Here is a 15,501-nt window from a genome sequence, read left to right as displayed (position 1 = left end):
CCAATGCCATATGAATAACACATCTGTTGCAATTCTGCTTTTCAAAGTATGTTTTCTGTGTATTAAGGTAAAAAAAAATTCTGGAATTAGAAGCAATCTTGTCTACATTTTCTACTCCAATGCAGCAAGTCAGTTAGTAAATGCAGCATGGCTCACTTCTGATTATCTGCATAGATGGAGGAATTTGTGATCAGAGAACCGAAATCTATAATTAGTTCTATCCACCCCATTTATCTAGAATTTGCCACATCTTTCTTTCCACAGCCTTTAATAGAGCTGAGCACAAGATGCAAAATGAATTAACTATTTCATTCTTATTTCTTTGTCTTGACTACCTAATGATGGCATCACCAATCAGTAAAGAATCTTCTTAACATTATAGAGTAGGAGAAAGAGAAACAAAACTGGGTAATTAAATGGTATTTATCAAATGCTCATGAAATGCAAATGCCTATGCATAAGACAAAGTATGGAAATTCAAAGGCAGGGTGTTTTAATGTTTTATCCCTTTGAGAATAAAAATATTTGAGAGGGAAAAATTAGCAATGTCATGCTTAGAAGCAGTTGCCAATTTAACATTTTTTTCTTAACAAAGACAGAAGAAGATGACAAAGATAACTTGCCATAAAAGGGGGGGGGGATAAAAAAAGGAAAGGTGGTGAGGGAGATGGTGGAAGAGAACAATATAAGTTAATCAAGCCATGAAAACATGACTTCTGACAAAAGAATGCCCTCCCCATGATCAGTGGCACCATGCTCTGTGTATATAGACAATCATGACTTTGGGAATTTCAATTCATAATATTCAGAGTCTGGAAATTAATTTTAAAAAATGCAGTGAAGAACAAAAATGGGAAAATGTGGGAAGAAATTTTGTTTACACTGAAATTCAGCCATGGCTACTGTTCTTGAGTCAGATCCTCTTAGTGTATCTCTGGTAGCACTGACAGAAGTGAACTGAAATGCACTTTGTGAATTGAGTTTCAGAAGCCAGACATATAGGATCTAGTGCATAGCAGTTTGGTGGAGGTGTGTCAGGTAACATGAATGGCATGGTTTAAGTTGGGACATAGTCCAGCTCCGCCAATGACCTTCACCTCTGTGCATCTTTAGTTTCCAGATCTATAACCAACAGAGCATCATGGCAACTAGACTAGGGGACTTCAATTGTTGCTCACAAAAACATGGATTGTTTCTCATTCCCATTTTACATCTGAAGAAATGAGGATCAGTCTCGGTAATGATTTGCCCAGAACTGTTCAGCTAGTAAGTGGAGGTGCTGGATTACATTTTTTGGACCCACAGCTCTTTCTACTACATCCCTGTAAATTAAAGTTGTCTGAAATGGCTCTATTCTTGCACTGCCCAATACAGTGACCACTAGTTATATGTGGCTATTTAGATCAATTAAGATTATATGAATTAGAAAATTCAGTTCCTCATTCACACTGTCTCAATATATGTGGCTAGTGGCTGCCATACTGGCTAGGGCAGATAAGACATTTCTATCAGTGTAGAAAGTTGTATGGACAGGCTTGACTTTCTAGCTACCACTTGGCCTCTACAATTCTCCAATTTCTTTACCTGGAATTGAAGGCATTCCAGAGTCTGAATCCAGTTCTCCTCTGTTGTTGGGTTATTCATGACTTCCAAATAAGTCATGTATCTACCAGACTGGGCTCTGTGTCCCCCCACTGTACCTAACAAAGGGCCTTACATAGAGGAGAGAATAAATATTTGGAAAGAGAGATGGATGGACAGGTGGAAGAAATGGGGGGAGGGAGGAAAGAAGTGTGTGGCATTCATTCATGTTTTCATCAGATGCTTTTTGAGAATTACTATATGAACAGACAACGTCTCACAACTTACTTTCTGTTTACGTGGGTAAACAGTTCACAAATAAGTTTGTAAGTAAATAAAAATTAAGACAGTGTTATGGGTGCACTCATACATTGCTGGTGGGAATGTAAATTGGTGCAACCATTATGGAAAGCAGTATGGAGATTCCTCAGAAAACTTGGAATGGAACCACCATTTGACCCAGCTATCCCACTCCTTAGCTTATATCCAAAGGAATTAAAATCATCACATTACAGTGACACAACCACGTCAATGTTTATAGTAGCTCAATTCACAATAGCTAAACTATGGAATCAACCTAGATGCCCTTCAAAGATGAATGGATAAAGAAAATGTGGTATGTATAAATATACACACACAATGGAATACTAATCAGCTTTAAAGAATGAAATTCTGGCATTTGTTGGTAAATGCATGGAGTTAGAAAATATCATGCTGAGTGAAATAAGCCAAACCCAAAAAAACTAAAGGTTGAATGTTTTCTCTGATATGTGGATACTAATTCACAATAAGTGGGGGGATAGGGAAGAATGGAGTTACTTTATATTAGGTAGAGGGGAGCGAAGGGAGGGGAAGGGGCATGGAGAAAGGGATGATAGTACAGTGAAACCGACATTATTACCTCATGTACATGTATGACCGCATGACCGATGTGATCTGCAGTATGTATAATCAGAAAAATGAGATTACACTGCATTTATGTATGATCATAATGTATAAATGCATTCTACTGTCATGTACAACTAATTAGAACAAATAAAATTTAAAAATTTAAAAAAAGAAAAATATGCTGTGTTGGGCGACTACAGTGGGAGAGGAACTGGGAGAATGATAGAAGTGGTGGTTTCTGATGAGGTACCATTTGAACCCATATATGAAGAATCAGATCCACCATATGGAGATCTGGGTGGAACATGTTCCATGCAGAAGAAATGTTGCCACCAAAATTGTACTTCTGCATACTTTAAAACAAGATTTCTCATTTTGTCAGCTTGTGATATATGGGTCAATGTAAATCCCCAGTTTAATAATCTTTTAAAAATTACCCTGGAGGAAGAATGCAATAAGGAAATGAGTACAATTAACTTAGGAAAAAAAGATTAATATGGAGTCTGTTAAAGTTGAAGTGGCATTTATCTTCTATGATGTTCTCTTCTTTGTTGTATAGCTTTGTTCCTGGACCACATAAAGCTGTCCTCAAAGAAGATGTATTAAAGCAGACAAAGTTCTTCCAAGATAAGAAATATCTTTCAAGAGTAGTGAGAGGTGGCAGAGATGATGCTATTCGGAATTTTCCCAGGAGCACATCCCATACTTCTAAAAATGGAAGGATGACAAAACCTACTCCCAAAAGACATGACATTCAAGGAAGTGCTCAAATAATTTAGCATGATAAGACTTTGGACTTAAATAATAACTAAATCTACTCCAGAACTCTGGGGAACTTTTACATGGATATGTGCCTGCATCTAGAGTTCCACTCTGGAGGGATGAAAAAGCCACAGGGAACTTGACCCCCTGCACTCATTGGTATTAAGATATATCTTACCACTTATTTGACCACTCCTGACAATTCCAGCACTCTAAGACTGATATGTTTAAGAATTGTTACCATTAGAAAATGGAAGAATGAAAGTATTTTGGAAAGCGTAATGGAGATATTTGAAGGTAAATTTTACATAGTGTATGCATGTGTGTACATGGGCCAATGCTAAGTCTTTTGATTGCAGATCTCTATCAGTCCGTTTTCTGCAAACCAAGCCTTCTTTCTTAATTTAGCACTGTTTAATGCTCACCTACTTAACCAAAGGTATTTAATGTTTGGTCCAACTCTAACACTTACCTAGAAATTGATGGTGTTTTTAGGTCATGTTTTTGGAAATTTGGCCTTTCATTATTATTCCATTTAAACACATCCTATTTCTGTGTGGAGTGATTATGCCTAGACTGGTTTTGTGCTAGAAGTTTGTCTTTCATCCTCTGCAGTTGTTTGCTTGGACTGGTGAGAAACGGGAATTTTTTAAAAGCTCTAAATCCTCCTAAACTCACTGAGGAACTCATTAATTTTCCCAGAACATAAATTATTGCTTTTGAGCTGGATGCTCTATCTTCATTTTAAAACTTCCTGCTAAGCCATTTTGATGGATTTCCAGTCTTTCTTCCTTGTTATGGTCACTTATTAATTTTCATTAATCTATGTATGCTTTAGAGAAGAAGAGTAAAGACACAACTCGTCATGGGTAAGGCTCTGAGTTACTTCATGTAGCTATTCAGTCAATAATGAACAGCACCAAAACAGGATTGGCAAAGCTCTAAAAAGAGCCTTTAAATGGACACTGAGTTTGAAAAAGGTAAGAAAATCTTTAAAGCTTTCATCTAAAAATTCATATGTATTGAAGAAATCCAAGTGATCAGAGTAAATCAGAGCAGGAAAACATCTTCAAAGTGCCTAGTCTCTAGTATCATTCTCTGATGAATTTGTCTCCTTATCCCCATTCAATTTCATCTCTTATGATGAAATTTTCAACAGCTAAACATCTGAGTAGCACTGTTTATTTAGACACAATATTCAGACCTTACCTCAGTCTACAAGCTGGTTCTGCAGCTGGTAGCAATGACTCTGCTAGGCAGAATATCGCTGTCTTCGGTAAGGAAGGGAAGCTGCACACATGCAGGAGATAAGTGAGACCAAAGACCAGGAGGGTTCATCTAGATTTTCTTTTCTATACCTCTTTTACAACGCCTGGAACAAAGAGTCATCTGCAATATGTTTTTAAAGCACTTCTGCCATCCTCACTCAGGCAACTCCATGGAGATAGCTCCCACATCTTCAGAGGAGCAAGAAGTCCAAGGAGTTAAATGTCATGTTCATACTCAGGTAACAGAGAAGAATCAAAAACATCTTTCTTCATCCATACTAAATGGTGCTTTGGGGTTCAGGAAAAATTTGTTTCCAGTACAGGAAATCGATGAACAATATTTAAGAGGCATTTTAATAACAGGAACTTTTCTAATTAACTTTGGATTAAGCACAAACACCTTTCTTCTGTTTATTGTTGGAAATACTCTGAAAATGTATTTGTTTTTTCTGTGTTCACAAGTAAAGTACACCAAACAAATACTATCTTGTGATTTGAGATTTTTTTTTAGCATTTTGGGTCATATTTTTAATTGTTAATGGGCAAAGGAATTTGAAGCATGCTACAAATAGAGGTTCCTTTTTAAAATAACTCCTAAGCTTAACATTTTCCATGATTTACCTTTCCCCTAAAGTGAAAAACAGCAAAGATTAAGTGAATGTAAATTTAATAAAGTGCTATTTAAACTTAGAATCACACAAAGAAGCCATAATGCATCTGGGCTTAGATATGTAAATTGACTGTAATGGACCAGCCTCCCATTATCTCTGCACTGAGCTATGAGTCAAACTTGACTTAAAAAAAAAAAAAAAAAAACCCAACAAAACAAAACAAAGGGAGATCAGTAGAGGAAAGGGACTTTGGGGGAGGGAGGGGAGAAACTATGTATTGTGTGCATGTATGAATATTTAACAACAAATCCCATCAGTCTGTATAACTATAATGCACCAACAAAAAAATGTGGGGTAAAAAAAGTAGAGGCCAAAAGAGTGTGTCAAGGGAAGGCGGGGATGGGAAGAGAAAAGAGTAGAATGACTCAGATGTAACTTTCCTATGTTCATATATGTTCAACTACAAAAATGGAATTCTAATTAGAATAAGTTACACTCCATGTAAGATGTCAAAATACATTCTACTGCCATGTTTATCAAAAAAGAATTTTAAAAAGAGATGTAATTGAACATGCATCATTATAATACTCAGTATTATATTACCTTTTTAAAAAAAGTATGATTATTTGGGGAATTGAGGAGAGAATGACAAGAGAGAAAAAGGGTCAGATCCCTGTCAGTCCATTCCATTGTTTCCTCAGCATTTCCCACATTTATTTGTCTAATGCCTTACCTAATAGCTTCAGGCCTGAAGCCTGTTCTCTGTGGGAAGTTTATGTATCAAAAAATTTTCCTCAACCTGTGAAGACTCTAAATCTGACTTAATACCTAGAAACTCTGTAAATATGGTCTTAACGGACTTAAAGGGAAACTGAGGCAACACACACCATGCCAATGCCAATGCCAATGCCAAGGATACAAAGACTACTAATCCACTAAACTATGGGCCCAGTCAGAGTCAATCGCTCTTGACCTGTCTCAGTGACTGGCATTTCCCAACAATTCTATTGTTACCTATTTAAAAACTAAGTTATTGAATTGAAGAGCTAGCTATATGCATTGTAAACTGTTACATACTACAGCTGAATTATATAATTAAAGAAATACAGCTGGGTGTGTAGTACATGTCTATAATTCCAGCTACTTGGGAGGCTAAGGCAGGAGAATCATAAGTTAGAGGCCAGCACAGCAGCAAAACCATGTCTCAAAATAACAATGATAATAATAATTATAGAAATATAAAAAATTATTTAGTGTATCTCTTAACAGTAGTGTTTTGCACCGGATTCAGATTATCTACTGAATGTTTTTATACTCATGTAACTAAAACTCAAATATTTTGAACACCATGAACCCTTCTGTAAATAGATAAGAATAAAATGTGGAGAATTAGGTTTGCATACAAACCATAACCCATTACCTTTAAGGGTTTTATCTTAGTGGGAAAGGCCAATTTTGCCCTTCTACAAATACAAATTTCTGGCATGTTTTTCACTTGATCCTTTTAATTTTTTTTCTTTTGAAAGCATATAATAAATAATCTATACTGGATAAATGCAAGCTGGTAGACCAACCTACAGAATTAGATGATTTCTGGCATGTTTTTCACTTGATCCTTTTAATTTTTTTTCTTTTCAAAGCATATAATAAATAATCTATACTGGATAAATGCAAGCTGGTAGACCAACCTACAGAAAATAATGATCATGGTCAAGAAGAGCCAATTTCTCTTCTGCTGATACATCAGAAATCAATTTTACAATGTTAAATAGCTAATAAGGCAGTCCGTAAAACACAGGAAGAAAGATGAGATAGCAGAGCAGAAAGAGTACAATTCTGAGCATCCAGAGATTCGGACCCAAGGCCTAGTTCTGTCACTGCTTCCTTGTTTCACTCAGTTCATTTGTTCGGTTCAGAATAAGAGATTTCCCCTCCTTATGCTTATATTTACTATTTAAAACACCACCCAAAAACAAACAAAAGCTCTTGGGATGTTTGAGTATAGTTTAGTTTGAATAGCATTTTTAATAGCAAAAATGTTTATAATAGCTTACAACCATCTTTTTCAATACAAAATAAACAGATCATATTCATCTTTGCATTTTACATTTCTCACCTCTAAGACATATACAATAAAAAGTCCAAGACACTGTTGTCTGGCTAACTCTTGAAGAAAGGTGCACAAGTAAACTAGCCATGTCATCTTTGTTAACCATTCTGGGTGGCATTTATTTAGTTGTGAAATAGTAATATAGACATGATTTTTAAAATTAAGCAAATAAATTTGTTCTCACATCTGTTTTCTAGAAATACATTTTCTCTTGAATAACTGTATATTTATAACTTTATTACAATTTACACAAGTCAGTAGACTTTTATTTCCACACCTTCACAATCCCATCTCGGGAGGCAGTCACAATGAAGCCCTGTGTGGTCTGGAAAGTGGCAACATCCGTGATAATGTCATGATGTCCCACAGGCAGAGATTCTGGGCCCCTTCGAGGGGTGTCATCACTTGGTCCTACCTTCTGCTTATTCTGAATCTCCTGTTTGATGGTTAGAAATCAAGGAGAAAGCCAAAGTTAATTCCATACCACATTCTGCCTCTTGTCAGTATTCTTGCTTCTAGGATAAGTTGTTGCTTCAGAGTTAACACCTCATGTAAAGTATTCGCACTTTCACACTGAGCAAAATGCACAAAAGGAGAGGGTCCAAAACGGCATTCGGAGTTTCCAGTCACCGGAGTGCATGAGTAGCCACTTACAAATACGGAACACTTACAAATGGCCAATAGTCTGGCCTGTTGATTTTTATTAACATCAAATATAAAAAAGGGAACAGGTATAAATTGGGAGAAGTAAAAATGATCAAAATATAGAAGTAAATACATATCAGATGTTCTAGCATTTCTACAGCTCCTCAGTATCTGTTATGAAGGAATTGCTTCTCTGGTTAAGGCACTTTTAGTAGATCACATCTGAAATTTCTAAGCCCAGGACACAAGCTTTAAGAGGCCTAACAGTAGATTGAGTTTACTACCTGTATCTCAGAAAAATTTCTTAACTTCAAGGTCCCTAAATTTGTCTTTTGTAAAAGGAAAACAATAAAAGTGCTTGTTATATATTTCTCAGTCCTTAACTTTGTAAAGGTGAGCTATATACTTATATGTGTTTTATGTTTATTATACCTTAATAAGAGTTAATTTGTAAATATATGAAAAAGTCAAGAGAAAATAAACCACATTTCTTAAATTGAAAAAAATATTGCCAGTCTTGCCCAAACCCATTTTTGTGTCTACGAAAGAAAAATAAAAAGTAATGTACCTGAACAACTTCAGTGCCTTCTATTATTTTCCTGTAATAGGACACAGATGGGGAACTAGTACTTCCTGCCACAACATAGGACCTTTCTGGGTAAGCCAAGTCCCAAAACCTAGGGAAAAGGAAATAAATGAAGATAACCTTCACAAGATAATAGGAGGAACTAATACTCATTGGCTTACATTTACCAATGCATTGTTTATACTGTAATTAGAAAAAGATTTTTCTAGAACCAAGAGCACAACATTGATTATAATAAAGTATTAATAGTTGCCCTTGCAATGCACTGATGATTTAAAACATTAAACTGTCACTAGTACCTATAATAACACCTTTCATAAACCAAAGTATCCATCCATCTTTTAAGAGTTCTTTTGAGCTACTATACCTTATTTTCATGTCTGAGCCAGCTGTTAGCAGGATAGGATTTCCATCAGCAGGACTGCAGTAGATACCATGGACACTGTGAGGAGAAGGCTTAAAAGAAACAAAGATGGCATCACGTAAACAACATCAATGCCTTCCACTAACAGAATACTATTTCTAGAGGTAAGTTAACTGCTGATACTTCATTAGGCACCTGGTTACCAGAGGAAATGAGGGACCGGTTATATAAGTTATATCTACTTTTTTGGAACTTTGAAGTATAGTTGCTTTGTATTGTTCTGAACAGAGAAATGCAGCCTGTTCCGTTTTCTAAAATTTTCTCTTTAGGACCACCTTAAACAAGACCTCAATTAAAGAAAAAAAATATCTTTCCTACAGGGCTGGGAAGGGTTGAGGATGGAACTCAGTGGCAGAGCACCTGCCTAGCACATGGGAGGGTGTGGGTCTGATCCCCAGCACCACCAAAAAACAAAATAAAAATCTTTCCTACCTTTTGCCCCAATGAAGCACCCTGACAACATGACTGACTATTAAAAACAAAAGTACAGATGTTTCTTGATTCATATTAGGATTATGTCCCAATAAACTCATTGTAAGTTGAAAATACACTTAATACACCTATCCTGAAGTATCAGTTGTTTACTTTTGTGATCTGACCAGGAGCTGTGGCTCACTGCCCATAGGAGTGTACTGGACCACATACTGCTAGCCCAATAAAAGATCAAAATTCCAAGGATGGTTTCTAATGAATGTCTATCACTTTTACACTACCACCACAGAGTCAAAAAATCATTAGGTCAAACCATGGTTAAATCAGGATTCTCTGTATATGCTAGATGGTCATATTGCATTTTTTAATAATCTAAACTTCAATCCAGGATTTGCTGTGGTTCTAAAGAGATACCACAAAGCTTAGGTAGTTAGCAACCAAAACAATCAATAAAGCAGACACTAACAAGATTAAGGAATTAGAAAATATGCATGCGGCCATGGTCACAAGATACTTGATGTTATTAAAAACCCAAATTTAATCATAATCCCCAAGCCCAAGAGATCCCATGTTGCTAAAATACCTGGAAGTGCTTAGGATGTAAGCAATAATATCCTTTACAGTAAAAACTGGAGACAAACCTGTAACTCAGAGAGCGGTGGTGCACTGCTGGCCCAGAGAGTAAATCTTCTGTCACCAGTCTCCATGTCCCACATGGACACTTCATTGTTGCCCTGAACAGCTAAGAGAAACAAAGGCCAGAGCTATTATTCAGACCAGGAGGATCTCACTCTCAAAACTTTCACATCTTCATAGGTAGAGCAATTCAGCCTATAGCTACATCCATTTTTTCCCAACATGCAAGAAATACTAATACTTTCAAACAACAGCATGAACCTGTCACCATACTGGGTGAGTGTAGTTATAAAAAAAAAAAAAAAAAAAGGTTTTTAATAGTCTAACAAATATTTACTGGTCTCCAAACTGGTGAAGAGAATTATGGGGTGGAAAGACAAATCACATACAGATCCTGACCTCAATAAACCTATGTTTTTTTTGTTTGATTGTTTAATTTGTTGATTTCTCCAGAAGTGGAGAAAAAAAGATATATGTAAACAAGACAAGGACAAAGAAACAAGGGAGAAAGTGCAAGTTCCACCTGAATACAGGGAATTTAGAAAATCACATCCAGTGGTAAGAATCCAGGTCATGTCATGGACAGAGTATTTTAGTATGAAATGAAAAGGTCAGTAGACCACTTTGGTCAGAAAGAACTAAATGAGGAAAAAAAATTAAAGCAAGAATCTATGACTGTTTTGGAGAAAGATGAGTAAAGAGGAAAAGGAGTTTTTGTGACAGATCACAAAAACTGGAAACTCAGGGTCTGAGAGAGAAACTATCCCTTAGGACTGGGGTGAAAGGGGAATGACAGGCTTCATCTGCTTACTAATATTTACTGAGATAGTATTATTATGGACTAGTCACTATCCTAGATGCTGCAGAAAAGATGGCAAACAAAGCAGAAAAATTCCCTGCTACATGGAACTTCCAATTCTAGTGAGAACAATAAACAAAAAGTTATTAAAAATCTGAAGCAGGAGTGTGCTTTTTTCAGTTCAAGGAACAAGTCAGTGTGGATGGAGCAGACTGAGGAAGGGAGATGAGCAGAAGAAAGGGCAGTAGTGCTTGTTACTCTCCACTCAATGCTCTAAGGCTGTCCTGTAAAAATTATATCAACAAGCTCTTGTACCCTATGGCTTCTAAGTGGGCCCAGACTGTGAGAGCCTAAATAATGGGTCCTAAAGATATCTAGGTGCTCTTCCCTGCAGCCTGTAAATGTTACCTTAAATGACAGAAGATATGATTTAAGCTAAGGACCTTAAAACAGAGGACCTGTTCTGAATTATTCAGGTGGGCCCTAAATGCAATCACAATCCTTGTAAGAGACAGGTGGATTTGACAGCAACAGCAGGCAACAGAGCAAAGACCCAAGATGCTGTTTCTGGCTCTGAAGATCAAAGAAGGGAACATGAGCCAAAGGAGTACAGCAACAGTAGTGGGAGGGAAATGGCAAAGAAGCAGATTCTCACCTATAGCCTCCAGAGAGAATATGGTCCTGCTGCTACCCTGATATGGCCCACAAAACCTACTGCAGATTTCTGGCCTCCAGAATTGCTAGAAAATAAAATATTATAAGCCATCAAGTTTGTGGTAACTTGTTATAGCAGTCATGGAAAACTAACATGCCCATAAGGAGCCCTGAGGAAAGAAAAATCAGTCAGCCCAAGCTGGTTGTTTCCTTCACCTCCAAATCACAGTTCCTCTCAAGGTGGTCTTCTCTATCCCATTTCTTTCCAAATTCCAGTAACCATACCTTCCATTCATGATTTCTACTGCCACTCTGCTATTATTAATCTTGTATTCCTGCAAAATCTTATGATATTCCTATATCCACACCTTTGTAACAGTTTCTTTGAAAATAAATCCTTAAATTATCCTTCCTTTGGTATGCCATCAGTTTCTCATTGGAACCCTGATTCAGAAAAAGGTCAGACAGTAGTTAAGAGGGCTGATCTCTCTTTATGGTCCATACAGCCTTTTGGACCACATAGGCTATTACTTGCAATGAGAAGTCACTAGAAGGTATTGAGCAGAAAAAAAAAAAATAATAATACTCTTAAGAAATATGGACAGAAGCAGGGAATTAAGAGGATACTGAATCAGGAAGGACAAGAGATTATGGTGATTTGGACTAGGGAGCCAGTAATGTAAGAAGTGGTCAAATTCTGGATATATTTTAAGACACTAGAGGTGGAAAGAGAAAAAGAAGAGTTAGCATGCATAATCCTAGCAACTCAGGAGGCTGAGGTAGGAGATCACAAGCTTGAGGCCAGTCTCAGCAACTCAGTAATAACATGTCTCAAATTAAAAAAATAAAAAATAAAAAGAACTGGGTATATAGCTCAGTGGTAAAGTGCCCCTGGATTTGATTTCCAGTAACAAAAAAGAAAGAAGAAAAAAAAGTCAAGAATGACATTGGACTACTGTCTGAGCACCCAGCAGAGCTTCCATTTACTGATAGAACATCACAGGAAAAGCACGTCTGTCTCAAAGTAGGAGGCAGTGGTGGGGACACTTAGTAGAAAGAAAATCAAGTGTTCAGTTTGAACATGTCAAGTTTGCAATGGCTACTTGGCACTCTAGGGGAAATTTAAGTATATAGATATTAAAACCTGAATAAATTTGATATTCAAAGCATGAGACTGAGATCATACACACAGCAAATACAGAAAAGAGAATAAGACCAAAAACCGAGCCCTGAAGCAGGTCACAATTTAAAAAGTCAGGAAGATACAAAGGAACCAGTAGACCAAGAAGTAGGAGAATCAAGAAAAATGTCCTTGGAACCAGCTAAGGAAAGTATTTCAAAAACATGAAAATGAAAAAATAAAAATGAAATAAACTGACCAAATGTTAAGTGAAATAAGAGGAGGACTCAGTAATGGTTATTGAATTTGGCAACATGATGACTTTGACATCAGAAATACATGAGAAGAACTATGTATGAGAGGGGACCACAAAAAGCCTAGAAGAGGTTCAATGAGGAAACAGAAATACAAAGAGCTATTATTAAGTATCAAGGGGATGCCACCCCATGTGCTTTCTATATTTTATTTCAAATTTTCAAACTCTGTAAGGTATTCTTTATTTATTTATTTTTGGTATTGGTGATTGAAACCAGGGGTACTTTACTACTGAACTACATTCCAGTCCTTTTGATTCTTTCTTTATTTTGAGACATGATCCCTGGAGCATCCCTGGAGCATTTAACACTGAACCCCACCCCCAGCCCATTTAAAAATTTTTTTTAAATTTTTTTTTTTTTTTTATTTTGAGACAGGGTCTTGCTAAGTTGCTTGGGGCCTCGCTAAATAGCTCAGGCTGGCTTTGAATTCATGATTCTCCTGCCTCAGCCTCCCAAGTCACTGGGTGACCTCAAACTTTCAATCTCCCAAATTACTGTGATTATAGGCATGTGCCAGCCACCATGCCTGACTATAAGGTAAGTATTTTCAACCATGTTTTACAGATGAGGAAAAATAAAGGCTTATGCAAATGTCTTACCCAAAATCCACTGAAACAATGTGAGGGCCCAATGAAAGAAGGGAAGGGTAGTTTGCAGGAAACACAACAGAACACATATCAACAACAAATGGCCATTGAAAAGGATGAGTCGAGGTTTCTAAAACAGATTTCTAGGAAGATGTTAGGCAGCTTTAACAAAAATAGGGAACGCAGAAGAAAATAAATAGAATAAGAGATGTTTGTAGAATCTGAGGGTGGTGGTCATGATTGTCAAAGTCAGAACAGAATAAATACAAGATGACAGTCAGATGTCAATGGTGGAAACTTCCATAATCTGAACAGAATCAAGCTTTGGTTCATATGTAAAGCAAAACCCTAAAAAACATATGTCTTAGCAACAGGATATAACACAATTTCCAAGAAAATCCCCCAATATACAAAAACTGGCCCTCCATCTTACCTGCAATCACCCAAGACTGATACAAAGGGTGCATTGAAAGGCGCCTGATTCGAGCCCTGGAAGGATGACAGTGACTGGAAATAGGCAATTGGAACCTCATGTCCCAACAAGCCATGGTACCACTACTTGTACCTTAAAGAAAAAGAAGCATAAAAAGATTATCATATAATGATCAAAGCACGCTAGGGAGCATTTATACAAAATATTAGCTTTATGTGAATGTATTTTAAAATTGCCTTCATTCCTTAGAAAAAGGCTTCATTCTCATGTAACTGTCTTCCCGGTTTCAAACAGCATCTACAGTTGTTAAATAACAGATATAAAGTGCTTATCATAATGTTGTACTGTCTAATAAATGTAAATTCAAAATGAGTAATTCATTAATTACCGATACTACTATTAATCGCCAAAGGTACTCACAAAAGCAGAAGCTCTAGAGAAAATGTAAACTGAATTTTAAGTTGAAATGTTCAGAATACCTTAAATAATGGTGTAAAAGGGGATAGCAGATACTGTTTTATCCAGTGATCACTGTGGAATCCAAAGAGGTAGCAGCTCTGCAGCTGTCATCAGATTTCAATCATTTTCATGTGCCCTTTTCTCCAAAACATTCTGGAGACAAGTATGAGTGTCCAATCACAGCAGAAATTGGGGTAAAGTCTTTGCACCTACCCACAATGACTTAAACCCTACAATGGAAGAGAGTCCCTGCCCACCCTACAATAATGCAACTGGTTATGAGAGCACAGGCTTGGATTGATTTCCAATTCCAGTAGAGATACTGGTGGTAGGAATAGGACGGAAGGGGTGGTAATTAAATAAAGATAGCTTGCATATCACACTGACCCAATCCAAGACTCAAATCCAATGACTCAAATAGTACAGGGAGCAGAAGCTTCCCTTCTAAAAGCTGATCAGGGAGCCTAAAAGGCATCACTACCATTTGCTAATTTGTTAGGTATATAATACCTACTTTTCTAGACCTAATATTACATCTTCCTGTACCTGTACAGTTTACTGAGACAAAAGACAAAAAATAATGCATTCTATATAAACTACATAAAAAGTAATACAGAAAAGGGCAGATATATAATTGTTGCAAACATAAATTAGAGAATTAAGAAACCTAAATTCAGTCACAGAAGACTGTAACTCTTCTGAATGAGAAAGTGTAAGATGTGACAGTTTCCTAAGGGGCAGGTTCAATATGGGGGAAAAGGAGAAAACACTTAAAATAGGGAAATGGAAGAAGATTTAGACATAAGAGGTACAAAGTTTCTCAGGCAGAATAAACTTTAGTGATCTATTGTGCAGACTGTTCATAACAATAGTGCATTGTGTGTTCAAAATTGCTATAAAAAAAGTTTTAAATGTTTTCAACAACAAAAAAAAGTATGTGAGGTGATGGATCTGTTAATTACCTGATTTAATCATTCCACAATATGAAGACACATTGAAACATCACATTGTAATGCCCCATAAATACGTACAATCATTATTTATTAATTAAAAATCAAAATTTTAGCAACAGCAATACCATTCTTTGTTATGTACTTATGATAAATGGACATCTATGTCCTTACCTATTTTTCAAAGTTTGCATCAGGTTTACTCAGAACAAAACAAAAGCCAGAAACAATTCAACAAT

The 15,501-nt window shown here is 36.5% G+C and overlaps 2 protein-coding genes across 7 annotated transcripts in view; one reads left to right on the top strand and one right to left on the bottom strand.

Annotated features, from left to right (window-relative positions):
• Col6a6 (collagen type VI alpha 6 chain) overlaps positions 1–5,226 on the top strand; it is a 98,505-nt gene extending 93,279 nt beyond the window's left edge. The window contains exon 37 of the mRNA XM_047563006.1: positions 3,029–5,226. Within this exon, the coding sequence (XP_047418962.1) occupies positions 3,029–3,248 (220 nt within the window). The 3' untranslated portion in view covers positions 3,249–5,226. The remainder of the gene's footprint in view (positions 1–3,028) is intronic.
• A 1,873-nt stretch (positions 5,227–7,099) lies between these two features.
• Pik3r4 (phosphoinositide-3-kinase regulatory subunit 4) overlaps positions 7,100–15,501 on the bottom strand; it is a 68,449-nt gene continuing 60,047 nt past the window's right edge. For all 6 annotated transcript variants that reach the window (XM_047564382.1, XM_047564380.1, XM_047564383.1 and 3 more), the window contains 5 exons: positions 13,854–13,985; positions 9,949–10,049; positions 8,819–8,907; positions 8,434–8,542; positions 7,100–7,656 (listed from right to left, as the gene is read on the bottom strand). In XM_047564382.1, the coding sequence (XP_047420338.1) occupies positions 7,486–7,656; positions 8,434–8,542; positions 8,819–8,907; positions 9,949–10,049; positions 13,854–13,985 (602 nt within the window). In that variant the 3' untranslated portion in view covers positions 7,100–7,485. The remainder of the gene's footprint in view (positions 7,657–8,433; positions 8,543–8,818; positions 8,908–9,948; positions 10,050–13,853; positions 13,986–15,501) is intronic.

The sequence above is a fragment of the Sciurus carolinensis genome, chromosome 9 (assembly GCF_902686445.1).
Source record: "Sciurus carolinensis chromosome 9, mSciCar1.2, whole genome shotgun sequence".
Lineage (NCBI taxonomy): Eukaryota > Metazoa > Chordata > Mammalia > Rodentia > Sciuridae > Sciurus > Sciurus carolinensis.
This window is presented reverse-complemented; position numbering and strand designations above follow the sequence as displayed.